At 36.1% G+C, this 27,102-nt stretch overlaps 1 protein-coding gene across 1 annotated transcript in view; it reads left to right on the top strand.

Annotated features, from left to right (window-relative positions):
- Window positions 1-3,964: 3,964 nt before the first annotated feature.
- LOC126826695 (hepatocyte growth factor receptor) overlaps window positions 3,965-27,102 on the top strand; it is a 37,029-nt gene continuing 13,891 nt past the window's right edge. The window contains exons 1-14 of the mRNA XM_050555701.2: window positions 3,965-4,155; window positions 10,954-11,088; window positions 12,474-12,638; window positions 17,167-17,315; window positions 18,780-18,912; window positions 19,178-19,317; window positions 19,824-20,048; window positions 20,273-20,372; window positions 21,407-21,670; window positions 22,587-22,745; window positions 23,494-23,770; window positions 24,098-24,232; window positions 25,192-25,275; window positions 25,536-25,720. Of these exons, the coding sequence (XP_050411658.1) occupies window positions 4,042-4,155; window positions 10,954-11,088; window positions 12,474-12,638; window positions 17,167-17,315; window positions 18,780-18,912; window positions 19,178-19,317; window positions 19,824-20,048; window positions 20,273-20,372; window positions 21,407-21,670; window positions 22,587-22,745; window positions 23,494-23,770; window positions 24,098-24,232; window positions 25,192-25,275; window positions 25,536-25,720 (2,265 nt within the window). The 5' untranslated portion in view covers window positions 3,965-4,041. The remainder of the gene's footprint in view (window positions 4,156-10,953; window positions 11,089-12,473; window positions 12,639-17,166; window positions 17,316-18,779; window positions 18,913-19,177; window positions 19,318-19,823; window positions 20,049-20,272; window positions 20,373-21,406; window positions 21,671-22,586; window positions 22,746-23,493; window positions 23,771-24,097; window positions 24,233-25,191; window positions 25,276-25,535; window positions 25,721-27,102) is intronic.

Genomic DNA, 27,102 nt, shown 5'->3' with positions numbered 1-27,102 from the left:
ATGAGTTGTTACTCTTAATCAGATTTTAATGTATTATAAATGTTTCATTACCGAAAAAAGTAAAAATATGTTACAACTTAATGATGGTTGAGTTCAAATTTCATGAAAATCAGACCAAAACTGCCCAACAAAATTGCCGTTTCTTGTACGCAAATAGTGTAAAAGTATGTTATTCAAGGTTGTGGACTCTCTAGGGGACAGAATTTTTATCTGATTTTGATGAAATTTAAAATATATGTTTATATTTCAGAGATTTCGATTCCTGTAGATATTCGCGCATATCGGACGATAACTTTTCGGATTAAGTCCCCGGATTGTACGAAAAATCGCTTTTTATTTTTAACTTGTGGGCGTATCTTGCATGGCAACTGCTTGTTTCAGCATCACATTAATATGGACCTATTCTATTTCAGCAAAATGGATAAAATTGCCTACTATTAATAATATGTCTTAAAGATAGCTGAAATGTAAGCTCTGGATAGTTTGATGTTAATTATTTGGCGCAATCAGTAAAGTAGACATTGTAGTTAAATAAGCTACTTTCAATTTTATGGAATTGCATGGTTATGTGAGAATTTTGGAATAGTTTTGCATATAAAACATTTCTGGCATTTTTGAATTCATCGGATATAAACATCTGTCAAAAGAATCAGTTTCTGAATACAAGAAAAGACGACATAATGCACCTGAATGGCGAACCTTGTAGTAAAGCGCCACATATGGATTAATATGGAAAATGATGCTATTTTTCGCTAAATTGTACAAATATATTATTCATTTATATTTTTCAGATTGTTGGGTAAATGGAACTAGTTCAAACATTAAATATACTTCCATTCCTTTGACACATATTTAAAAGAATACTGAGGTAATGATTCAGTATGTCTACCTGTTACATTAACTCCAGTTATGTTGTTATCTGTGTATTCATTTTATTATTCAATTTAATTTGTGGATCGAATTGTTCAAACTTTATGACAGTTATAGAAATTGATGGAGAATCCACTCGGTTGCAGAAACTAATAGCTGATAATGAAACAGGAGAAATATATGTTGGGGGGCAAAACATCTTGGTTCAGCTTAATCCAGCACTTGAAATTAAAAACCAGGTGACAATAGGTCCAACAAATGATAACAAAAATTGTTTACCATTTCCTGAAAGTTGCCATGAACAAAGAATCAAAATGGCTAATGACGTTAAGATACTTGAAATTGATCATAGAAAGCGTAAATTGTTAGTTTGTGGTAGTGGACAACAAGGTCTTTGTCACATGCACAGTTTAATAAATATCACTAATCTGCAAGCCATGGACAGAACCACCATTACAAATTTTGTGGGAAGTCGTTCTTCTAGTGCAGCATTTTTTGGTTTGGTTAATAATATCAATTTTTTATATGTTATGCAGACCTATGATAAAAGGAACTTGAGTCTTTCACCACTACTGCTATCGACAAGAAGAATTGAACAGTTTAATCATGGTTTTAATATTTCTTATTTTGTTGATGAGCCGGAGCTTGATTTGTTTTCTGGTCTTGATGTACATCCGATTTTAAAACCAAACTTTTACATTAAAGCTATAATAGCTTTCAGCCATAAAGGATATGGATATTTTCTTAAAGTTCAGGAAGAAGATGGTATTGTTGTTACAAAACTTGGACGTGTTTGTTTACAAGATCAAAATTATTATTCATATTTGGAAACGAAATTGGCATGTACACGTAATAACTTTTTGTTTAATGTAACAACAGCTGCCCACATAGCAGACGAAAATTTATATGTGGCAGCCGGCAAGAATTTGAAGCAGTCTTATGAATATGATCCTAAAGGTGGATCTGCTGTGTGTCTGTTTCCTCTTTCTAATATTGAGTCACATTTTCAAGAAGTTCTGCTAGATTGCTACGAAGCTGGTACAGGTATAGAGCCATTTTGGATCTTTAATGCTAAAACGAAATGTAAACAAAACATTAAAATAGTAAGTATAAAAAAAGATAAACACAGATTGTCACAGATTGACTTGGTACACAGTTTGGCTAGGTACCTTAGTTTTTTTGGTTACAAAAAAGCAGTTTGCAAGTAAAATGGTAGATAGACCTATATCAAATCAACAATATACTTTTATATAGTAATAATAAACTGTTAAGTTGTTCAAAACAAATATAACTGATGCGGTTTCATTTTAATCCCATATACAAGGAAACATGCCCAACCATGTACCAAGTCAAACCTTGACAAAAGTATAAGGTGGTCCTTATTATGCTGAATTTTGAAAAGTTAAGGGGCTACCCTCAATTTATGTCGAAATAGATAAGAAATTTTTTAGAGGGTGCAACCATCTGTCAAAGTTCAAACAAAATGTAACTCTTTGGCATTTTTTTTTTGTGGAAAAAAGTTATACATGTTGTTTCCTGGTTAATTAGAATGGGAACATGACAAAAATGATATTTTTTATAAAACTACAGAAGTGATTCCAGTGTGTTATACAGAGGTTCAAAATTCTTTTATTTCTGTCCTGTACAAAAGGTACAAAAGCTGCTCGCCTTATATAAAATATATACAGGGATCATATGAAACTGAATATAAGGTTTTATTATTAGTTTTTAAATGTACAAATAACATTAGTAATCTTTTATGTTTTTATGAATCTCGTGGACATTTACAGTCTTTCAGTGATAATTTGCACCTTGAGAAAAATGCCAATCTTATCAGTTCGTTCTTTCGTTCGTTTCTGGAGTTTTACGTCCACTTCCACCTAAGGTGATATCGTAGACAAATCTTATCAGTTTCAGCAAGAAGGCTTTTGAAGTTGCTGTCCCCAAACTGTGGGTTACACTGGAAGCTAGAACAGAAGGGCTAGATGTAACGGCCTAGGAAAAAGACACAAATTCCCAGAAAAATCTTGATTTTATGACCAGGTATACATTACAGATTACCTGGTCACCAATATTCAAACCTCTGTATAAAACACTGGAATCACTTCTGTAGCTTTATAAATATTATTTTTGTCTTTTTCACATTCTAATTAACCAGGAAACAACATTTCCTTTCATGCCAAAAATATTTTCCCAAAAAATTTTCAGAAAAAATGCCAAAAAGTCACATTTTGTTAGAACTTTGATAGACAGTAGCACCCCCTAAAAGTTTTATACGCCCACATTTTCATGTGGACGTATTATGCCGTCGCCCCTGTCCGTCTGTCTGTCCGCCCCTGTTTGTACGAAAAATCACGTTTTTAGCTTGTGGACCCTATAGAGGTCACAATTTTGATTCGATTTTGTTGAAACTTGAAATGTAAGTTTATAACCCAAAGATCTCAGTTCCTTTCGATATTCGCACATATCGGACAGTAACTTCCTGAATTATGGCCCCTGATTGTACGAAAAATCACGTTTTTAGCTTGTGGACCCTATAGAAGTCATAATTTTTATATGATTTAAAAAACCGTTCTATTATATCACTGTTACACCCTAAGGATGACTGAGTTCGAATTTCGTGAAAATCGGTCCAAAACTGACAGACAAAATGGCCATCCCTCGTTCTCAAATAGCTTAAAAATATGGTATATCAAGGTTGTGGACCCTATAGAGGTCACAATTTTTATCTGATTTTGTTGAAACTTGAAATTTAAGTTTATAACCCAAAGATTTCGGTTCCTTTCGATATTTGCGCATATTGAATTGTAATTTCCTGAATTATGGCCCTTGATTGTAGAAAAGTCACTTTCTTTTTAGCTTGTTCTCTATCCATCTCTCGAAAATGTGGGCGTATTCTGCCTGGCAGCCGCTGTTTTTTTCTCGGTCTCCTTACTAGTCCTGCAGGTGTTACATGATACAGGTAACCAAGAGTAGAAAAAGTCTAATGATTGTTCCTGGCTCACATAAGTTGAGAGACCAGTGTCTTAACCGATTACTGTAGCATCACATTATTAAAGACTTGTTTTTAATTGCTTGATAACCTCTTTACAGGTACAGAAAATTCAAGATGGGACTACAGATAGTATTTGTAGTATTAAAAAGAGACGTGGAATTCAATCAGAAAAAGAGATGGAAGCTAATGGATTTTTTGACACAGATAAGATAATCCAAGCAGTAGCTTCTATACAACAACATGAACAAACAATTGTTCTATTAGGAACAGTGGATGGATTTTTGTTGAAGGTTTGTTTTTATTTCAATAGGCTGTTATATTAAGTTGAACCCCCTTTTCAGCAACAGAATTTTTTTTATCAGTGGCGAAAATTGATTTCATATGTTAGCTTAAAGGACAATATTGGTGTCAGTCATTAACACATATGTGATAGAACTAATTAAACACGTTCCAAATATAATTTTAACACAGAGATCATTGCTACGATAGCTGAGTAATACAGGTTTCCTGAATCGGAAGTGACGAACGCCAAAGGAAAACACGAGTCATACCCCAATATAACTGACTGATGTGACGAGTGATAACAGATACACGGCCGGATTTCTGCTCACTAATAATTCCTTCCAAGACCAAGAGTTGTTGTGTGAGACTGTGAGAGAATATCTGACAATTCATAAAAAGAATTGACTGCCACTAGATAAGAGAACACGAAAGAAAAACAGAAAAATCCGTGCATTACCATGTTTTTATAAGGTATTGAATGAATATAAACAAGGGAATGTACGGACTATTTCTATTTTTCTCGTGTTCTCTTATCTAATGACATTCAATTACTTTATTGAATTGTCAGGTATCCTCTTACACCAATATTGTCCTTTAAAATCTAATCTTTAGGCCATACAAAAAAATATTCTGGTTCTCCGATACTCACTCTCACATCACTTTAAAAGGGACTCATGACCTGTTTTAATTTTAAAAAATAAAAACAATCGTATTTGTGAGCTCATGTAAATATTTTATGCTGGTTAAGAAACAAAACCTTGATAAATATTACTAACAATCATAAATGACACTAGATAATCATTTACCGTATTCTTATAAACAACATAATGATATAAATTGGTGAGAATTCATTAACAACAGTAGTGACTTGATCCTTTGACAAAATAAAAAGTTCACTCCCACCGTTTTTAGAGTCATCCACCCCCTTTGCCAACGTGGTTTCCCCTTGTCAGTGGTGCAGGATGAAGGGCCTGACAAGGACACCTATCTAGTCATTCAGATGGAACGAAAACCCAAGGTCCTGTGTATAAATTGGTGTTGGAATTTGATATAAGAGTAGGCCATAGTGCTGCTGCCCAAGCAAAATTTCCCTTATAGCACAATGTATGGTGTATGCCCATCTTCATTAGCCCAGTCGGAGTAGAAAAGTAGGAGTTAAGCCCCATTTCATTTCATTCCATTACAGTTAACTTGTATTCCAAATATACCCAAGAACATTATATTCACATTTAAAGTGCTTGATTTACAGACAAGGAGTAGGGTCGCCTGTCCAACCTCGTGGGTTTTCTCCGGGTCCTCCAGTTTCCTCCCACTGCTAAAGACCCCTAAGCGCAAGCGATTTATTGAAATAAAATTGAACCATGTGTTAGTCCCAAAATGACCTAGTTTGTGTCGAGTGGACGTTAAACCCCATTTCTCTCTCTCTCGCTTGATTTACAGAGTGGGATGCAAGATGTTAGAGTGTGTAAGAATACCCAGGAGATCAAAATAAAAAGCAAAATAAAAAAATGTAATAAGCACAATAGAACGTGCGCCAGTACAATAGTCTGCATATTAGTATAGTGTTAACATTGTTATAGACACTTGCGTCCAGCGAATCGGACTATGTAACTTACGCGCCTGCGCGGAATATATATATATAAATAACGAGCGCCATGTTTTGATTGCGATCTTATGTTTTGGTCTGTCAGTGATTAAAGCTGTTTACAACAAGCCTATGTTCCCTGTTACCCATATTCTCTCACTTACTGACGTGGTGGCATCGGCTGTGAATGTTTTCAAACCGACGGGCGCCTCACAAGCTCTAAGTAAACCAAATAAAGTAAGTTTGTCATTGTGTGTTTCTACAAGTCACGTAGACAGTGGACTATACGTACGCCATATTGACAACACAGGCCTTCATTTCTACAGTGATTAGTTAAACAGACGCTGAACAAAATGGCCAACACAAGGGCCCCAAAACAATGGTCGTTGACCGAACATGAAACTTTACCATCGTTCGAATCATGGCAGGCAAATACTTTGTATATTTTGACACTCGACACCAATTTTACAGAATTTTTAACTGAAGGTGCTACATGGACAAAGAAAACATCAGCAAATTCAAATTGGCGGTTCGCTAATGATAACAATCGAGTTCCCGAAGACTTACGCCGTACCGCTCAACAAAAAGTCCAAATGTTAGAGCTTATGCTCGGCCAAATAGCGAATTACGCTCCTATAATCTCAAGAAATACCATCATTAAAAACTCTTTATCTAATATTTGGCAGTCTTTAACATTACATTATGGATTTCAAACCACAGGTGCGCATTTTCTTGATTTCACAGAAATAAAGCCCAAGACTGAGGAAAGACCTGAAACTTTATTTCAACGGATTATGTCATTTGTTGAGGACAACCTGCTCAAACAAGGGGGTGGACTCACCCATCATGGAGACCCCATTCTTACTGATGAAGATATGTCACTGACACTCGAAAATCTCATCGTACTTTTCTGGCTTCGTCTTCTACACGAAGGTCTACCACGTCTTGTACGTCAGCGCTATGGCACAGAACTCCGCCAGAGAACACTTGCATCGATCAAACGCGAGATATCTCAAGCTTTGCCTTCACTTTTGGACGAACTAGCCACAACAGAAGAAGTCCGCATTATGAGATCAGCAGGGACACCTAATCGACGTGACAATAAACCCACTCAACCATATCCTAGCCGACATCCTTTCAAGTCAAGGGTCAAAATTTGTCCCTTGTGTCGACAATCTGGTAGACCAGAGTTTCAACACTACCTTAGTCAATGTCCATACTTACCCGACAAAGACCGTCCTTATCATATCATGTCCCACGAGTTTCTAAATTTGGATGATCCAGAAGCTAACCCAAGTTACCAGACAGATATCATTCAAGACGACCCCGGCATTAATACAGTTCGACAAATATCAAGACGCGTTGCTCTACGCCAATCACCATACCTCCATGCCTTTTTTAACCAGTTTCCTCTTCGCCTAACCATCGACACGGGTGCAGAAACCAACATGATTAGATCTTCTGTTGCTCATTACATAAATGCCACAATAACGCCAAGCTCACAGATTGCTCTCCAAGCTGATGGCATTACACCATTGACAGTAGTTGGTGAGACTCGCCTGTCATTAAGTCATGGGCGTATACACTTACAACTTGAAGCACTAGTCGTAGAAGAGCTCAACGTCGATATTTTGGGGGGCCGCCTTTCATGACCTTCAACGATATTTCGGTTCGACCAGCAAGAAATCAGATTGTTATAGGAGATTCTACATATACACAGTATGGTGACAACACAAAAGGCCTTAACCACCACTCTGTGTGCGCTATATCCCATATCTTACGGGCCCCAAGTGTGAATACTACCCTCTGGCCTGGTGACTTTATTGAACTCGACACACCACACGATGTCCCTACAGATGACTACTTAGCCATTGAACCAAGAATGGATTCTCTGGTAGCGAAATCAACCCAGCAACTATGGCCCGAACCAGCTGTCATCTAGGCGATTAATGGTAAAATCAGACTTCAAAACACAAACCCCCAACCAGTTAATTTGCATAAACACAGCCCGAAGACGCTGGCGTTATTGTTGAGTATCTTAACCCATCATTCCTGATTAAGAAACTCGATGGAGGTAACAGGTTAGTTACAGCATTCGGAGAAGTCAGACAATATAGCAAGCCTCAGCCTTCCCTCATGCCTGACGTCGAATCAACTCTCCGAACAATAGCTAAATGGAAGTTCATTATCAAATCAGATCTAACTAAAGCAATCTATCAGATCCCCTTGTCACATTCTTCCATGAAGTATTGTGGCGTAGCTACCCCTTTTAAAGGAGTCCTCGTGTATTGTCGTTCCGCTGTGGGCATGCCTAGGTCCGTGACTGCGTTAGAGGAGTTGATGAGTAGAGTTCTAGGTGACCTGTTAACCGAAGGTGTTGTTGTAAAATTAGCTGATGACCTTTACTGTGGTAGTAACACGCCAGCAGAGCTGCTTGACATATGGGAACGCGTATTAGGTAGTTTAGTTAAAGCTAACCTCCGTCTCTCCGCATCGAAGACTCTAATATGTCCGAAAACAACCACAATTCTTGGGTGGATTTGGACTGATGGAACAATTAAAGCAGGAAAACACAGAATATCGGCTTTATCTACTTCGTCACGCCCTTCGTCAGAGGCCTTCGATCGTTTATTGGTGCGTATAAAGTATTGTCAAGAGTTATCCAACATTCTTCCGTTCTCCTTAGTCCTCTCGAGAATGTTATTGCAGGAAAAGACTCTCAGGAACTGATTAATTGGACTGACTCCCTTACCTCATCTTTCAAAGAAGCCCAGAATGCACTTCAGTTCAATAAACAGATCGTCCTGCCTCGACCTAATGACCATTTATGGATTGTTACTGATGGATCTGTAAAGATGACTGTTCTTGGCTCTACCCTGTATGTCTCTCGACATGGAAAACTTCATCTGGCCGTTTTTTTCAGCGCAAAACTAAAGAAACACCAAGTAACATGGTTGCCTTGCGAAATTGAAGCTTTGTCCATAACGGCTGCTATCAGGCATTTCTCACCATATATCATACAATCTACACATCAAGCATCAGTTCTTACTGACAGCAAACCTTGCGTTAAAGCTTATCAAAAGTTGTGTTGGGGTGAATTTTCTGCCAGTGCATGAGTGACAACCTTCCTTTCTACATAAAGCCGATACCATGCATGTCAACATTCAGCATCTTGCCGGTTCAGCCAATGTACCATCAGATTTTGCAAGCCGCAATGCCCCGGAATGTTCTTAACCCAGTTGCCAAGTTTGTACATTTATTACTGCTTGTGAAGCATGTGTCATCAGGTCTACGCTAACAGAGGATGTCTTATCTGGCAATTCCAAGATACCATACACAAGCCCATCAACATGGCAACAGATGCAACACGAGTGTTCAGATCTTAGACGTGTTCACGCTCATCTGACCCAGGGAACAAGACCATCGAAGAAACTTACCAATATCAAAGATATCAAGCGATATCTTCGAACAGCTTCAATTGGAAGGAATGGCCTCCTAGTAGTGAAACGCGATGATCCACTATCTAGTACACATGAATGCACCATCGTTCCACGTCAAGTCTTGGATGGCCTACTTGTTGCATTACATATAAAATTCAACCACCCTTCTAAGCACCAGCTAAAGCTCCTATTTCAAAGACACTTTTATGCCTTAGATATCGATGCAGCCATCGACTCAACGTCAACTAGGTGTCATCTATGTGCATCTTTGAAGAAAATCCCTGTTACTCTTCAGGAACAGTCAACATCTGAACCCCCTGAGCGAATAGGATTAACATTTGCCGCTGATGTTATGAAACGAAATCGCCAATGTGTACTTATTCTCTGAGAGACAGTCACGTCATACACTACTTCGTGCATTATAGAAGATGAACAAAAGTCTACCCTTCGTTCTGCACTCATACAATTATGCATTGTGATGATACCTCTTGACGCCGTCATAAGTATCCGAGTTGACCCTGCACCAGCCTTTAAGGGTCTTCTCAACGATCAACTCCTTCAGGAACATGGCATCACATTAGATATCGGCAGACCCAAGAATATCAACAAAAATCCAGTGGCTGAGCATGCAATTTTGGAACTTACCGAAGAATTACTTCGGTTTAACCCAGGTGGTGGATTTATTACTCCTTTAACTCTTGCCATCACCACCGCTAGAATGAATTCCAGAATACGCAACAGAGGACTTTCCGCGTGAGAATGTGGACACAACGTGATCAGTTTTCAAACGACCAGATACATATGTCCGATGTAAAGCTTATCCAGGACCAGCATAACCAGCGTCTTACTAATCATCCCCACAGTGAAAGAGCTAAAGCCCCTGGCCGACAAAAGCCTTCTTCTCCACCCGTCGAAACGGGTGACATTGTATATATCACTTGCGATGGTAATAAACTCGCTGCTCGTGATAGATATATCGTCATTTCAACCGACGGAAATGGGTGTACTGTTCGTAAATTTTCTGGTTCCCAACTACGATCAGCACCCTACCAGGTTAAAGTCACTGAGTGTTACCGTGTTCCTGACTCAACATTCACATTTCAGAGTCCAAGGTCAAGATGTGATCTAGAACCAGAGGACCCCAACGAGTTTGTTGGTGATATAACTAGTAATACACACACCCAAGGAGATACCAACATGCCTGTTTGTGAGATACCTCCTGTTCTATCCTTACCAGCAACACCTGACGAAACTTTGCTTAACACGGACCTTGAGCCACAAGTCATGCATCAATACACCTCACATAATGAAGATTCCTCTTATCAGTGTTCAAGTCGTCATTCTACTAGACTAAAGACCAAGCCAGTATTTCTTTCAGATTATGTGACTTAGTTTAGTTTACTACCTCGTCACAACTATTCGAGTAGAACTGTTTCTTATTGGTAGTGTACAATTGTTTTAATTTTCGTTTTAAAGTTAGTTCTTTATTCCCCCCTGTATCACCAAACAAAAGAGAAAGAAAAAAAGAAGAAGTGGTCATGCGAGTACAATGGTCTGCATATTAGTATAGTGTTAACATTGTTATATACACTTGCGTCCAATGAATCGGACCATGTAACTTACGCGCCTGCGCAGAATATATATATATAAATAACGAGCGCCATGTTTTGATTGCGATCTTATGTTTTGGTCTGTCAGTGATTAAAGCTGTTTACAACAAGCCTGTGTTCCCTGTTACCCATATTTACTGACAGTGTATATTTTTTAATATATTATTACAGGTACATAAATCTAAAGGACGAGAATATATGAGTTTATATCTAGGTAATACTACATCCCAACAATCTACAGCTATAGAATCTACTATGTATGTTGATAAAGATAAAGAAAGATTATATCTACTTACTGGTAATAAGGTAATTAGTTTCTTGTTGATTATTGGTGTCAATAAAGGACACCCTCCTTGATTTAATCACATGTAAAGTAAAAGAAAATATGCTTTCTCGATGATATTTTTAAACTGGTTTCAAAACACCAGTGCTCCTTTATTTTAAGCCAGAGGACCACACGTACCATAAGCCAAGTCAGTTTGACTAATTTGACATAATTTGACATAATTACTCAAGGGCACAGGGCCAGAAAAACAACTTACTGCGCCTGCCCGAAGATATCTGGAGCCATATTCCTGAAGCAATGGCCCGAGAAATCCCTCTATGGCCTTTGCTTGATTGGCTTCTGATACTTGAGCTTTTGTGGGAGTTTGTCTATTCTTCCCATTCAATCAAATCTATCCCAAGTACAGCAATGTGACAGCTCTTCGTTTAATCTGGGTCTTCCCTAAAACTTTAGACAGTGATTTAAGGCTTAAGGTATTAAAAATGGTGAAAGTATGTTCGTCTCCAAACAGTATTGTTTACATTGTTTTCGATTTGATAGCCTCGTTTGTCATGCAATTAGTTTTCTGCAATATTCTGATATGCACTGGTTAATTGGGAATACTAAAATCGTGAGTCATGACGTAACGTTATGTAAACATATTTGGTCCAATTTGGAGCTCTGTTTTAAGTGTGATGCTTTTGTGACGTAGTTAGCCATTGGTTGTTAATCGGACCATTGACATTGACCAGTCATAATTTGGAACAGAAATTTGCCCTCGATAAAGCAGTGTTTAGTGGGATTAGGTATAATCAAACGAAACACTGCAAGGAGTATGTCTGGAGTCCACTTCGCATTTTAAAGCCAGCTGCCAAGATAAGACAGTTTTTGAAGAGGCCTTATCGAAGATAGTTTTTTTATAAGCTGTGATTTTAAAACTGGTTTATTTGAAACAAGTTTGCTATCAGATACAAAATCAAAATGGTTTAATGAACACCAGCATTTTTAAACCATTTTTTTTATTATTTTACCTAAGGATGTGTGGATAAATGACTTACCACAAACATTACATTTCAATTTTTTGTGTTTAACTTTACGCTATCTTGAAAACATAGATTTGATCTGATGTTATTATATTCAGAAGCGTAAGATTAAAGTGTATCTTTCAAACAAGATTTACATTCATCCATTTATAAAAGTAGTGCGTTTTCATCATGTTTTAATATAGTTTGATCAGTTGAGATGTTTTACATAGAATTGTCACAAGGGCAAAACACAGATTACAATGTAGATTGAAAATCTGAAAAAAAAATTAAATTGTAATTTCATTTATCTTATGCTGTATGATCAAATATATAATGGTTAATGGATTCTTTTCAAGTGAATGACTTTCATGTTTTAAACTTGTTTTAATCTTTTGTTTTAGGTTATAAAGTTTTCCTTAGATTCATGTGGAGTACATAGTGATTGTGATTCATGTTTATCAAGTTCAGATCCTCTGGGATGTGGCTGGTGTAGGGGAAAGTGTACAACATACAATGAATGTGATAATGATTTTAATCGTAATCAATGTCCACCTTCTCTTCATTCTGTAAGTATCTGGTACATAAATTAATAACACTTTAAAACTGTGATCCGAGATTTAATTGTCTGCAAATTTGAAATTAAAATGTTTAACTTTTCACAATGTTAGCTTTTTGGGGTTAGTAAACCATTTAAAGAATTTCATTCTTCCAATTTACGAGTGACTTGATCATCAAGACGATCACTTACAATATAACTACGACAAGTATAGGCTATATTTTGACTTTCTCCAACTCCTCCTTGTGATAGTGGATGAAAGGAGACAGACGAGGTGTTAAAATTGGCACAGTTTATTAATAACATTCCACACTAAATAAATTGTAATACACTACATAAGAACCTAACAAAACCATTGTTAGATTATCAAAGAAATAATAATCAACATTTTACAAACATATAAAGTAACAAAAAAAAAACCCAACCCCAGTATTGTTTATAATACAATTAAGTTGAGAAATGGAATGGTACTATAAAAATGTAAGCCCTGCCAATGACTAATTACCAACTAAAGCTGCACAGTTAAAGACCGTCCAAATTTTTGAATGACATGCAATCTGTTTGCAAATTGTGGATCAATATACCGATTTACTTGCCCAATATCCTATGGATTTTATGGTATCAAGGGGAATTCCTAATTTCCCTAACCATGTCGCTCAACCCCTTCGGAAAGAATGGCCCTTTATATTTGAATTCGTAAGGCCTATGCGATTGAGAGCTGCTGACAACATTGCGCGAAATACAGTGTAATTGAGGGCAGAACCATCCTTAATTAAAAAAAGTGGTTGATTAACATTTGAATGTTGTCGCAAGAGTAATAATTGACGTAATGCTAGAACAGGACAGAGGGAATTGCCTATATATGGCAAAATAATTTCCAGTTCCCTTTCCCGGAATTGAATAGTTTTTGTTTTGCGTAATTTAATAATAAAACCCCAAGAGCACTTAATTAGGTCAGCTAGACGAATATCTGACTCCGGGTTAAAAACGCCGGAGGGGGCAAGATAGCAACAATGCATGCACACCAAAAGGATACCTCAGAAATATTGCCGAGGTTTAGTGTTGATTTAATAGCTAACAAAATATCCGGAGTTATGGCCGCCACCGGTGTCTGCGCTACCCCAAGTGTACGTTTAACACCTTGTAATAATAAACTCAAGGAGTAGTCATTCACAATAGGATCTTCATATTTCGAAATCTTATGAATATGAGACACAATGCTTAAAGATTGTTGTATTGTGCAGTACTTAAAATGTTTATAATCAGATAGGTACACTACATAACACTGGATTGTTTCTGATGAGGCTGGCACTGGGCAAGACATTATTGAGTCGCAAAAATCTATATAGCACTTTATCTGTGACACATATGTTGCTCGCGTAGATTTCGCCCAAGCCTGGTCTTTGTATTGTAGTCCCTTTTGTAGTAGCCGCTGAATTAATCCACCTGGAAAAAACGAAGGATGGGGACATGTGTACTAAAAGCCTCTCTATTGAAAAAGGTTCGCACAATAACGAGGGTACCAACGCACATAATGTCTCATACTTGTCAGGTTTGTGTAACCTTGAACATGCGTCTGCTATGACATTTTTGGTACCTGATAAATGAATTGCTTTTATTGAACAGTTGCAGCATAAACAAATCCACCATATTAGGCGGCACACAATATTCGCAACACTATGTTTAGATGATCCTTTATTTATCCAAGAGACCGCACTTACATTGTCCGAATAGATTATCACACGTTTATTCAGAAACAAATAGCTAAGAATATCGCTATTAGTTCTTTAACGTTAATATGCAGAGGTAGGAGAGCTGGCAATCAAGATTCCAATTAACATAAAAATAATCCCCGTTATAATATCCCCCTGCACCTTCTGTACAAGCATCTGTTTGGACAGTTGTGATTGGACGGACATCTTGTATGATACAAGTACCATTAAACGAGTGCATAAAACTTAGCCACCATTGTAGGTCTTCAAAAAATTCCATAGATAACAGAACCTTTTGGTTATATAACGTAATTGAATCCTTCATGTCAATTATGCGTCTAAGAAATGTACGCCCACCACAAACAACCTGGGCAGCCCAGTTAAGCTTCCCCAGAAGGCGTTCCAATTGCTTTTTGCTGGCACGTTTTCTGCTAGAAAAATCCACTAGCAGTTCATAAAAGCTTTCAAGTTTGTCACTTGGTAATGAATATGTCATGCAAACTGTATCTATAAGTATACCTAGGAATGTGATTTGTTGAGTTGGACAAACCACCTTCCGCCAATTAATCGAAAAGCCCAATTCTCGAAGAAGAAAAAGTAAATGTATAAGCTTGTCACAACACTTGTCAAAAACTAAGAAATCGTCTAAGTAAGCAATGGCTGTGAAACCATAACGCAACTTGAGAATATCACACACGGCTCGACTAACTTTCTGAAAAATTTGCGGTGCTTTCTTACATCCAAACGGGAGTTTGGTATCACTTAAATACGTATAATCGGAATCTCCTTCAAAACGCCATTTTAAGCCCGTATATTTGTAGTTGGCAGGGTGGATCGGGACCGACCTGTAGGCAGCACTGAGATCGATTTTTGCTAGATATCCATTCCGATGGATATGTTTTGTTGCTTCGCGCAAGTCCATATATGAACAACTGCAATCGCTATCTACGTAATCATTCATAGCAGACCCAAGAGGTCTGCTGGCATCGTGTATTAGACGCACTTTATCAGAAGATTTTGGTATTGCACCCAAAGCACTCACAATTTTTGGCTGTTCCTCGGCTTTAATGTAATTGCCTTCAGCAATTTCGTCTAATATCTGTTTTTCAACTAGTTTATTAAAGTTTTGCACGGATCTTCAATTGTCTACCTCTACTTTATCGATAAGCGAGTCGTCGCATGTATCAATGATCGAGAACCCCTGTTCAATTCCATTAATAGTAAACTCTCTGTCCTTATAATCTGTAGGAAGCTGTCTTTCCCAGGCGGAGAGGCATTTTCCCAGTCCTGATAGTGGGGTCGCGGACAGAGAGTTTTTAATTAGTTTTTTGGATGATCAATAACACTATGTGGTCCAAAACAACTAGTACAGCAATGCGCAAGTTTACAATAAGAAAAATTGCAAGAATCTGTAGAATTATATTTACGACATATCTCCTTGCCCTCCGGGGTAAAGGGACCTTTACGCCTGTTGACACGTCCTTGAGACTGTTTCTGATGCGACATCTGATTAAATGTTGGCTTCGATATCAGTTGAAAGTCAAATATGTTGGATCGTGACGTATTCCAACGAAACTTGTTCTTTTGTTGCTCTTCTCGGTATTTCCTATCGTACAGCAAAACACTGGCTATAACATATCGACTGAATAACCGAAAAATAGTTTTTGTATAATCTAGATAATCCTGGATGCCCGACGTAGATATTTCACCATTTCGTATAAGTTCCTGCAGAATTTCAACTGCGCCAAAACCCCACTGTTCTATAGTAAGTTTATGGCACTCCCTCTCCCTTCTGCGGTTTAATTTAACACCTGAATTACTTAATGTCACCACATCGTCTCTAGCATCAAAGTTTATAAGAGGGTCATCCCATATATAATGGTGAACATAACGCGTAGATTCCTTGCTGGTGCTATGATTCGGAATAGAATTCGTACCTGTGTAACTTTGTCCCTGGCTATTACTACTTGAGGCTGGCGTTCCAAAACATTCATTTGTCTGCATATTTTGGCAACCACCACCACTATTCTCCATGTTTTCCAACCTCTTTTGGAGTACTGTTTTCTCACGAGTAAGCTCCATAATAAGTAATCTTGACTGTAAGTCTCTAATTTCTGCCTGAAGATGACTAGGACAAGGTGTTGTTGGGGCCGTTCCGCGACTGGCAGTGCGCTTGCCAGTTTTTCCTGTGTTTGCCGCTGTAATCGTAGCACCGACTGCAGTTCCGCTACCACTCGAACTCGAAGCCATTGGGGTCGACTGGAAACGCTCGTCCACAAAATGGGCACTATCCTCCAATAACTGATTTACATACTCTGCGCCTAACCTTTTTCCACGTTGTCGGCTTTGAGCCATGCCGATGAGATTTAAATTCAATTCGATTGATGCTCGCCGCCATGCACGAGGTACAAATTAACAGATAAACATGGTTATCCAGGCATTTACACAACATGATATTGGGGAACTAAATAATTTCCTCACAGTGCTTTACATAGTTGTACAGGACTAGGATAAAGATTTAGAACAGTTGTTTTTTTATTACGGGAATGCACATCTTTCTAAATACATTAGTGGTATAGATAATAGAGCGAAGGAGAGGGACACTGGCATTCAGATAATGTGCATTGCTCCCATAAATACATGTACATTAATGCTATAGATAATAGAGAGAAGGAGAGGGACACTGGCATTCAGATTGTGTGTTTTGTTACCATAAATAAACCTATCAGACTAGACACAAGATAGAGAAGTGTTGACCCTGAGATGATTGCCTACAGTGTAAACTTTATAGGACAAGGATTGTAGACCATTTCATTTATTTTCTAGATTAATCCTCTAAATGGTCCAACTCAAGGTGGAACTTTATTGACTTTGACTGGTCAAAATTTTGGAAGCGCAATATTAAAAGATAAAGCCAGTCTGACTGTTGAAATTTCTAAAATAAAATGTGACATTAAAAATGGGAATTCAACATGGTAAGGAAGTTTCATTTTACAAAATACCATATTACCAGTATATCATTCACTATGACTAAGTTTGATGATGGAAATTTTCTGCTAATGCTTTGATTTGATTGGTTAAGACTTTGGAACACAATAACTCTGCTTTTAATTGAGGTAGAATTTTCACACTTATATGCCGTTCAGACGCTTAAGTTGAACTGGGGCCTGTTTCACGAGATTTTAACAAAGATAAAATCCAAATTTTAGTAATTTGATTGGATAATATTAGATTGATTTTAGCGTTTAGCCAATCAAAATTGAAGTATCTACTTAAATTTGGATTTTATCTTCAGTTAAGATTTTGAGAAACAGGGCCCTGGTTTAAAAACCCCAGGGATCGTTAAACCAGTTTAACTTAAGCATCTGAACGCAAATATGGGGCAAATAAACCAGTTTAAAAACTCCAGCTCATGACCTGTCTTCGAGAAGGCTTTTTATTTTAAACTGGTTCATCTTAGCCATCTGAACGGGTTGGCTTAAAAAAAAAACCTGCTCCAGCTTGCTTTGAGCATGCGCTGTACGCAGTAAGTTACATTCCTGTGAAAATATTGGGGTCAGACAGTGCCAATGTTATCGAAAGCGTGCTAGAGCTGAATAAAGAATACGAAGCTACCCATGCGTAGTTAACTCTAACCTCCGACCGGAGAGGTCAGAATAGTTAAACTGGTTTGGCTTATAGTACGTGTGAATGCAACACAATGCTGTCTTAAAAACCCCGGCGATTATGAACTGGTTTAAAAATAAGTGTCTGAACGGGCTGTTTGTGTAGATGTTCATTAAGGTAATGTCATGACTTGATGATTAACATGAGCAATTTGATTGGTTGATGCTTCTAGACACAATAATGTTGATTTGAATTGAGGGAGAGTGATGATACTTGGTATAGTTTCACTACATCAAAACCATTCTGCTTTATCTAAGTTTATTGCTCAAAACTAAACAAAAAAAAATATGTTATTAATTAATGTGTCATTTATTTATTTTGGGATTGAGGTGGGGCACATTAGCATGACTGGCGTGTTTGGCTAGTCATGAGGAGACCCCTTAATGCAAATCAGTCACACATAAATCTTTTGTCACTGTCTTCTAAATCTAGTAAACCATTCACAGAGTTTTCTTATATTTTTAAGATTGTTTAGCATATTATTTTATTGACATTTTATAGCCCCTGTCAATGTAAACATATCAGTGTTAGTTTTTGAGATTTACTTCTTAAATAACCTTTTTTAAACTTTTTAAATAAATTTATTACTCTTTTGACTTACTGTTAAATCTGAATACTGTGATGACTTTTCCAGCCTTCGTGAGGAGCCACCGTCTATGTATTACATCACATGATAACAGGCTTTTTCTTTGGAGCAACTTCTGGTATTTTATTTTCAGCATTTGACTTTTTAGACTTAAGTGTTTTTACTGATAATATAAATTTTTAAATAGGTTAATATGTCGAACTGGTCCTGCTCCTGTACAACAGAGACCAGTACAGATAACAGTTACAGGTAGTACCACGTTTGGTAGAAGCTACCATGTAGAAGGCACTGATTACTCTGAACAATATTTCTCTTATCAGGTAATAAAACATTTACCCTTCAAAATAACTGTTTCATTGACTGTAAATCATATAATGCTGAAAATGAATTTAAATATGTTCTTGTTTAAACATCAAATTGCAGTGATTGACCCATGACCCATGCAGTGAAAGAATTAGTGTTTTGATTGCGAGAGGTCTGGCTTAATAAGACTTGATATTCCACTATTAATAATTTGTAAGCCCCAAATTCTCCAGTAATGATCTTTTGATATACACATTCTGAATTTACCTCATTATTTTCCAGGAACCAAAAATAGAGTCTTTTCAACCAAAACGAGGGCCTGTAGCAGGAGGGACTAACATAAGGATCAAGGGAGATAATTTGAACATAGGAGGATTGCCAAATGTGTCTGTTGCTTATAATTTTAATTGTATCATTTTCAAGTGAGTGCAGTAAGCCAATTATACTTTAAAATGGTCATAGCTGAATTTCTCAATAATTTGGATATTTAGTGGTAGAGACCTTAAAACACATGGAGTAATAACATTGATTATCGAACTGTTTATCTGAGGGTAAGCTTGACAATGGATGAAATAATCTGGTAGTTATTTCTATGTGCAAGAATGACAAGTTGTTTATAGAAGTCGTCTCAGATTTTGCATTGTATTGGTTCATAGAAATGGGTATGAATAAAGCAAATACCAAAATGTGAAGAAATAGTCCAATTAACTTGTTTGGAAGCTTTAAATCAAGTCATTTACAAATTGTTGTTCAATCATTTACCTCTATAATCTTGGCAGATATAGAGATATGACTATCCAGCACTTAGATAATGTGCAGTTAAGGAATTATGGCCAACCCTATATAAAAACATACCGGTAATTATGTTTTGATTAGTTAAATGTAAAAACTCTTTAATAAGAAGAATATTTTTCTGTGTTTTATTTAGTTTAACTAGTACACAGATTGACTGTACAACTGTTCCTTGGTCAGAAACATCTGGTTTCATATCATCAAGAAGAAAAAGATTTATAAATAGAGCTAAAGGAAATGGTCCACTCATTGTTAAAATTGATGATGCTACCTTAAGTATTGATGAAAATGAAGAAACTAACTTTTTCTACTTAGAAAACCCGACAATTGATCATATTTTACCACGTCAATCTTTTGTTAGGTAAGATTTTAGTCTGGAAAAGTGTTTAAAATCTAGTGTCAATTCTGTGTGAATGACTACTGTATGATGCTATTCTAAATTTATTCAATTGTTTTTTTGGCGGGAGTGATAGTTTCTCTGTAATTCGATAAAATGTTGTCGTCATCAATATGTAACCAAATACACTTGGAATGGGTGTATTGAATTTGGATAGTGATTTTATTATATATTTTCTATACATGTAGTGGTGGTATACCAATAACTGTGAGAGGATCTAACTTGGATTCAGTAGCTAGACCGTATATAGGAGGTTCGTTAGATGGGAAAGACTTAACACAACAAGAGGTAATGTAGTAACACTTTATTTTATCAAACCATTTATCAAGTTATGTCATCAATTCAGGCTATCATTTGACTGTCTGATCTGCTGGAATGGACAATTTAAAATTTTGACTTTCTTCAGAGGCACCAACATGATTTCTTGTTTTCACATATCTTAAAAAAATATTTTTTAAATCCTCAGACTTAACGAGTCACTACATATATTGTTTTAAGTGTCAAGGGTCCATAAGACTCTCAACAGTCCTTTCATATAATAAAAATAATGATTTAAGTTATTTGATAATCTGCCGAAAATTCAACTGCACTTAAAGTTACAATATAATCCTGATACAATATACATACATTAATTGCATACCCCAGTTAGAAAAAAAAGAAACAACAATCCATTCACTTGATTTGATATTTGTTGTTTATTTCTTGTAATGTCTGTCTTGTTTTGTTGGTTTTGTTTTGCATGTAGTGCAGTACTCCTTATGTTAAAAAGGAAACTATAATAATATAGGTCCACATAAAGGTGAACTTAATTGCCATCGACCCAACAGGAAAATGACAGTGATCAATTATATAAATGCATTTAATTAAAACTAGTGGTTTTTCTTCCTAAAAGGGGGTTGGATGGCCGAATGGTTAGCACATGCTTGCTGTAGCATAAGGCCTGTCATTTAGTCAACTGGCGTGGTTTCGAATCCCCGGTTGTACGCGACAAGGATTAGGGTCGCCTGTCCAACCTCGTGGGTTTTCTCCGGGTCCTCCGGTTTCCTCCCACTGCTAAAGACCCCTACGCGCAAGCGAATTATTGAAATAAAATTAAACCATATGTTAGTCCCGAAATGACCTAGTTTGTGTTGAGTGGATGTTAAACCCCATTTCTCTCTCTTTCTTCCTAAAAATTAATTGTTTGTGCTGTATTTCTAATGAAACTATGTGAATAAATACACATTTTATATAGAATTTGACCTTTATAATCATCAATGCATTATTTCTCTGCTATATTCTACATGTTTTTTTATATTGTAACTTTAGTATTGTATTTGTAGCTTTGTAATGTTACGGAAGGAGGAGAAGCTATGATTTGTCCAGCTCTTGATTTTAGTTCTGTCATCACCAATGCAGAGAAAACAGATCCAGAGGAAGTCAATTTGTGGTTTATTATGGATGGTGTGGAAAATTTACGCAACTTTCATCAAACACAGGGGAAATTAAGTAGTTTTACATATTATCCTGATCCAGTGTTTGATAAATTTCGTGGAGACGGGAATGTTTTAGAGTTTGATGTTTCACAATCAAATCTTGTCATTGAAGTAAGTTGAAACTTAGTGTTAAATATTGTTGCCTGTTAACCACTTCCATATGATTATATCATACAACATAGAAACGGCATCATAGACTAGAATATAAAACCCATATAGATTATGAAAAATTCCGGTGATATTCCCTAAATTTTCAATTGTTGATGCTTAAAAAAAGTGTTGTTACTTTTGGTGTAAAGTGTTTTTACAATGAGGATAATTATAGTCTTCTGTTGATTCGTCTAAAATTTATTCACTACTACCAATTAATATTGTAGAAAAGTGTTCAATTATTTTTTTAGCTTGTTCGCTCACTGTATCATTTGTCCGTATCAAGTCATCATTATTCGTACAGATTACATTGATCATCTGACTGAATTGCAATAGTTTCTGATAACTTTTAGAGTTATTATCTCTGATCACTTTGTGGAATGTTGTGAGCAGTCTATTGGCAATAGCTGACATTCAGTCTGCTTGAAATTTATGTTCAGATTAGTGCAATGAGAAGAATTATATTGCAACACAATGCCTATAGAGTTATTACCCTTGATTATATCATAGAAAATTTGTCAACATTGAAATGATATTATCAGTTTAAAGAATTTGCTTTCTATTTACCTGAAGATCAACAGTGTGACAACCTTTGTGGACTGCTTGGTTGATTTACCTGCTGTGGGTAAATGTTTCCATGCCTGGCAACCTATCTTTCAATTTGTAATATCATTCAGATCGGCAAATGCATAACTTGGTTTGCAGCTTTTGTGAGGGGGTTGTTAGTTATCTGTTTGGGGTTACATGTATTGGGTAAACAAGAGAATATTTGTTCTTAATCTTCTATGGACCCTAACAGAGACTTCCTGGGAGTAAACTATATTTGTTATATATAGATTTACAGTTTTACTTAGATAAAGGATATAATTATTTACAGGGTGATAATATAGGATTAGGTTTTACACAGACAGATATAAAAGTTATTGTAGGAGATGATATATGTAAAGTAAAAGATTTAGAAGAAACTAATATTAAATGTATTCCGAGTAATAAACCAACATCTATAAGTGAAAATGAACCCAAGAGAAAAGTAGAGGTTAGTACAGTTTCAACAAACTAAAATTGCAATGGTCAAATTATTGATTTATCAACTGACCCATACCAAATTTTATTTCAAAAATTTGAATGCCTCAAATGTGAAGTGGTATCAGCTGTTCTATATATTAATCAAGTGGTGAGCACCATATCTTATTTATAAGCCATACTCAAATTCCAATTGATAGTGGCATGCTATTTCAAAATCCTTTGCCTCCTTTAGATATAAATAATGGCCCCAGACCAGTTGGCAACTACTAATTATCAACCCTGTTAGTTTGATGTTATGATAGATATGACAATATGACCTGCCTCAGATATATTTTGGTGAAAAAACCCTGAATAATCCCATGCAGCTGTCGGAGAGAACTTTTTGAAAAAATACAATCATTTTTATTATAATTATTGACAAGGTTCCAATCTGACAGCTGCAACAATGGCTGAATAACAGTCCATGTCTGTTAGCTTCCCGGAGTGATGAGTTGCCTTTATCACAATTCTCAGTACATGTAAACAGTTGCGTAACCCTGTTCAGACAGGGTAAAAAGGTTATTTTATTACATTTACTGTAATCGTAAATTTCAAGTTTTCATATCAGATGAAATGTAAGAGTGCTCCTTTAACATCTCTTCCAAAAAAAAATTAATTATGGAAACAGATAAAATAAAAATTATTCAAACTGGTCGATTGATTTTTAATTTGAGATTATTATGTCAGGAAATTATGTATGATATTTGTGTGTATTTTAGGTTCATGTTGGTAATCTTCATTATGAAATAGGATTTGTCATATATACAGCAGGAGCATCAGCTGCAACATACCAACTTGTTATACTGGGTGTAATAATAGCTTTAATCTGTATAGCCGTTTTCGTTATATTATGTATAATGAAGAAAAAACGTATTGGTTTCTTTAAACCCCCACGTGATGATCGTAGTATCAGATATACACAAGGTGATCATATTGGTATTGATAGTTTAACACAACCTGGTGAACATACTTTTAACCTAGAAAACAGACAAAACAGTAAGGTTTTTTTTTTATTTCTCATTTTGTTGGAATGTGGATTGTTTGTATAGGGAGTGCGTAGTTGGCTAGTGGCTACAGTTTTTGACAGATATTTTTCAAATTTGGTGTGAAGCATTGTGGTCATGAGAGGACGATATTCAGCATTCAGCGACTATCAGTTCCTTTTCTGAAATATCAAATTTGGTCAACATCCAATTAAGCTGCTGTTGAGACATTGTTGCTAAATGGGCGAAAGTGGGAATATTTCCATGTTATGTGGCTTTCTTTAACATTGCTTTTAACAAACTAAACATAAAATCATATATAGTAATATTATGTTTACAGATTATACAGAAAGAGATGCTATTGCTGCAGCTGCACCTTCAACCCTTATAGATGATGATCTGTTAGCTTTAATAACAAATGAAAATCTGCTTATAGACAGTGAACATTTAACTAAAACTGAAATATTGGGCAAAGGTAAAACTAGCACTTATGGATGTAGTATTGACTAGTGCTTGCACGATATATTGTTGGCACCACAATATATTGTTGGCATGATATATCATTCAATCGATGTATCGCGATTCACCTTTTCACTATTCGCATATTGAATCGCGAGAAACTGAATTGATTTATCAGGGTTCTTTTTTTATGTTTTTTTTTGTCGCTTCAGTAAGTAACCTGTCACTCTTAATTATCTACGTCACACATTATCCACACAAACACTCTTAAATTGTTTTGGTCATTGTTTTGATCTACATCAATTTCATGATATAAAACAGTTTAATTTCTTCGACATTGGCAGGACTAAAAATATCAATTATTCATTTATCTTGTTGTTTTCTTGATAAATATTGACCTGGTTATGAATCATGATAGGAATCGTATCATAGTACTTGAATCACAATATGTATTGTATCATGACTGCCGTGGCAATACCCAGCACTAGTATTCACTCAACCCTTAATGTCTTTTTACATTATTGCCTTTATAAGATTAAACACACTATAAAGATAATTGAATTTAAATTTCAAAATTATTCGATAGAGGAATTTTAAAAAAATTGTTTATATTTTCCATTAGTGCATAAGAAGAACAATTAGGGAAATCGATTAAGAAAATAACGTCACAGTCTATGGATGCCTTTAACCTGGCGTAGATATAAAATTGAAAATGAGATGCTCAACTACCTTCTATAATATTTTATCAGATGCTTGTGACACATTGAGCTCTTTGTCATTATCAAGATAGGATCATCAAAATGTTCGAAAAACTGTCATAGGCCAAAAATGGCATGGATTTAACAATGAGGTGAGAATAATAGTCTGGTGTTGTAGTGAGAGTCCTGTGTTATCTCTCTGCTATTTTATTGACTATCCAGGACATGGTTTTTGATATGTACAGTATTTGAGTTATTTGTATTGTGTTTTATGTAGGTAATTTTGGCTGTGTATATAAAGGGTTTCTTACATTGCCTGAACAAAAAGGAGATATATTGGTTGCTGTTAAAACTTTACATCGTAAGTAAACGCTACATTTCTACTCTATAATTAACAGAAACTTGATGATGTTGGTTCAAATATGTATGATCACACATGACAAATTAATCTGTTGTACCGGTTTTTATATTGTCCTTGATTTCACAGGTTCAAATCTGACCAATGTATTGTCAAACATTTGCTCTAATTAACTTTCAAAGTATTGGCCATGTGGAATGTGTTAATACTTGGAATTGATGTATGGATATTGAAAACATACTTTCCAACAATTTGTTTTTCAGAGAGTAATCCTCGTGAAATAGAGCTAAATGCTTTTCTTCAAGAGGCTCTATTAATGAAAGATTTTCATCATGAGAATGTTCTAGAATTAATTGGGATATGTCTTGGATTAGATGCCATGCCTCTTGTTGTTCTACCGTTTATGGAACACGGTGATTTACTCAGCTACATCAGAGATGAAAATAATGTAAGAATTTATAAGATTAAGAATACAAATTTTGTTAAGACATCACTGATACAGATAAGGAGTTTACTCAAGTTAAAATATCAGTAATCCAGAACAGGGGTGTAATAAAATTAAGCCATCGGTAATCCAGATCAGAGTTTTACTCAAATTAAGTCATCAGTTATCCAGATCAGGAGTTTTCTCAAGATATCAGCAAAATTCAGATCAGGGGTTTTCTCAAGTTAAAATATCAGTAATTTCTGATAAGTACTTCAAGAGTTATTGCCCTTGACCACTTTGAAAAAATGCCCTTGATCACTATTAAAAGTCTTCTAGAGCCTTTAATGGCTAAAGTGATTATCAGATTAATTTTAAATTTAAACATAGTGTTTATGTTTATTAGACACAATATCCAATAAATTGAACATCTAAATTTATTAACTGATTACCAGTACATGTTGGCTCTAGGAACAACTACAAGCCAATCAATCTTGAATTAGATCTGATAATTACTCCGGGTCACTGTGGCTAAGTGGGTAAGATGCTGGCTCGCTAGCCTGGAGGTCGGGTGTTTGATCCCTGCATTGGCAGAGGATTTTCCAGCGTGGTTCCCCCTTGTCAATGATGCAGGACGGAGGGCGTAACAAGCAAGGACAGCTGTCTAGTCATTCGGATGGGACGGAAAACCAAGGTCCTGTGTACACATTGGTGTACACGTAAAAAAAAATCCCCTGACAGTTGGAATTCAATATAAGAGTAGGCTGTAGTGCCGCTGTCCGGGCAAAATTTCCTCATAGCACACTGTATGGCGTATGCCCGTCTTTATCAGCTCAGTTTGGAGCAGAACAGTAGGACGTTAAACCCTATTTCATTTCATTTTCTGATAATTACTTGTTACTCTTGATCAGTGTCTTGTAAACCCTCCCATTACCTACAAGTTAGTACAAATGAGTAAACAATCAACAATCTATTGGACTGATTGGATAACTTAGCTGCTGTGGGCATAGTTTTCATTGCCTGGCAAACTATATTTATACATAATTATTGCACCCACAGAAATTATTTATTTTTACTGACATGCATCAACAAAAAACCAAGAGAGAAGTGCAATCACCGGAATTGTGGTCATTCTGATTGGCCAAAAATGTTTCTCTACTAATAAAACATAATTCTGGGTTTAATTAGAAGCGTTATGCTATTAATATCTTTGCCAGTGCACAAACATTAATCACTTTTGGTACATGCCAATGTTGCTCCTGACTCCCCCAAATTATAAAAAGGCCCCATACAAAGTTCTGGTGGTAGTCATTATACATATTACGTGATCTTGTGTTGAATTTAACCAGCACATTAAGGTTACATATTTTACATGTATTCACAGAAATATAGCTTTGTAACAGTGT

Source organism: Patella vulgata, chromosome 7, assembly GCF_932274485.2.
Source record: "Patella vulgata chromosome 7, xgPatVulg1.2, whole genome shotgun sequence".
NCBI classification, from domain to species: domain Eukaryota; kingdom Metazoa; phylum Mollusca; class Gastropoda; family Patellidae; genus Patella; species Patella vulgata.
This window is presented reverse-complemented; position numbering and strand designations above follow the sequence as displayed.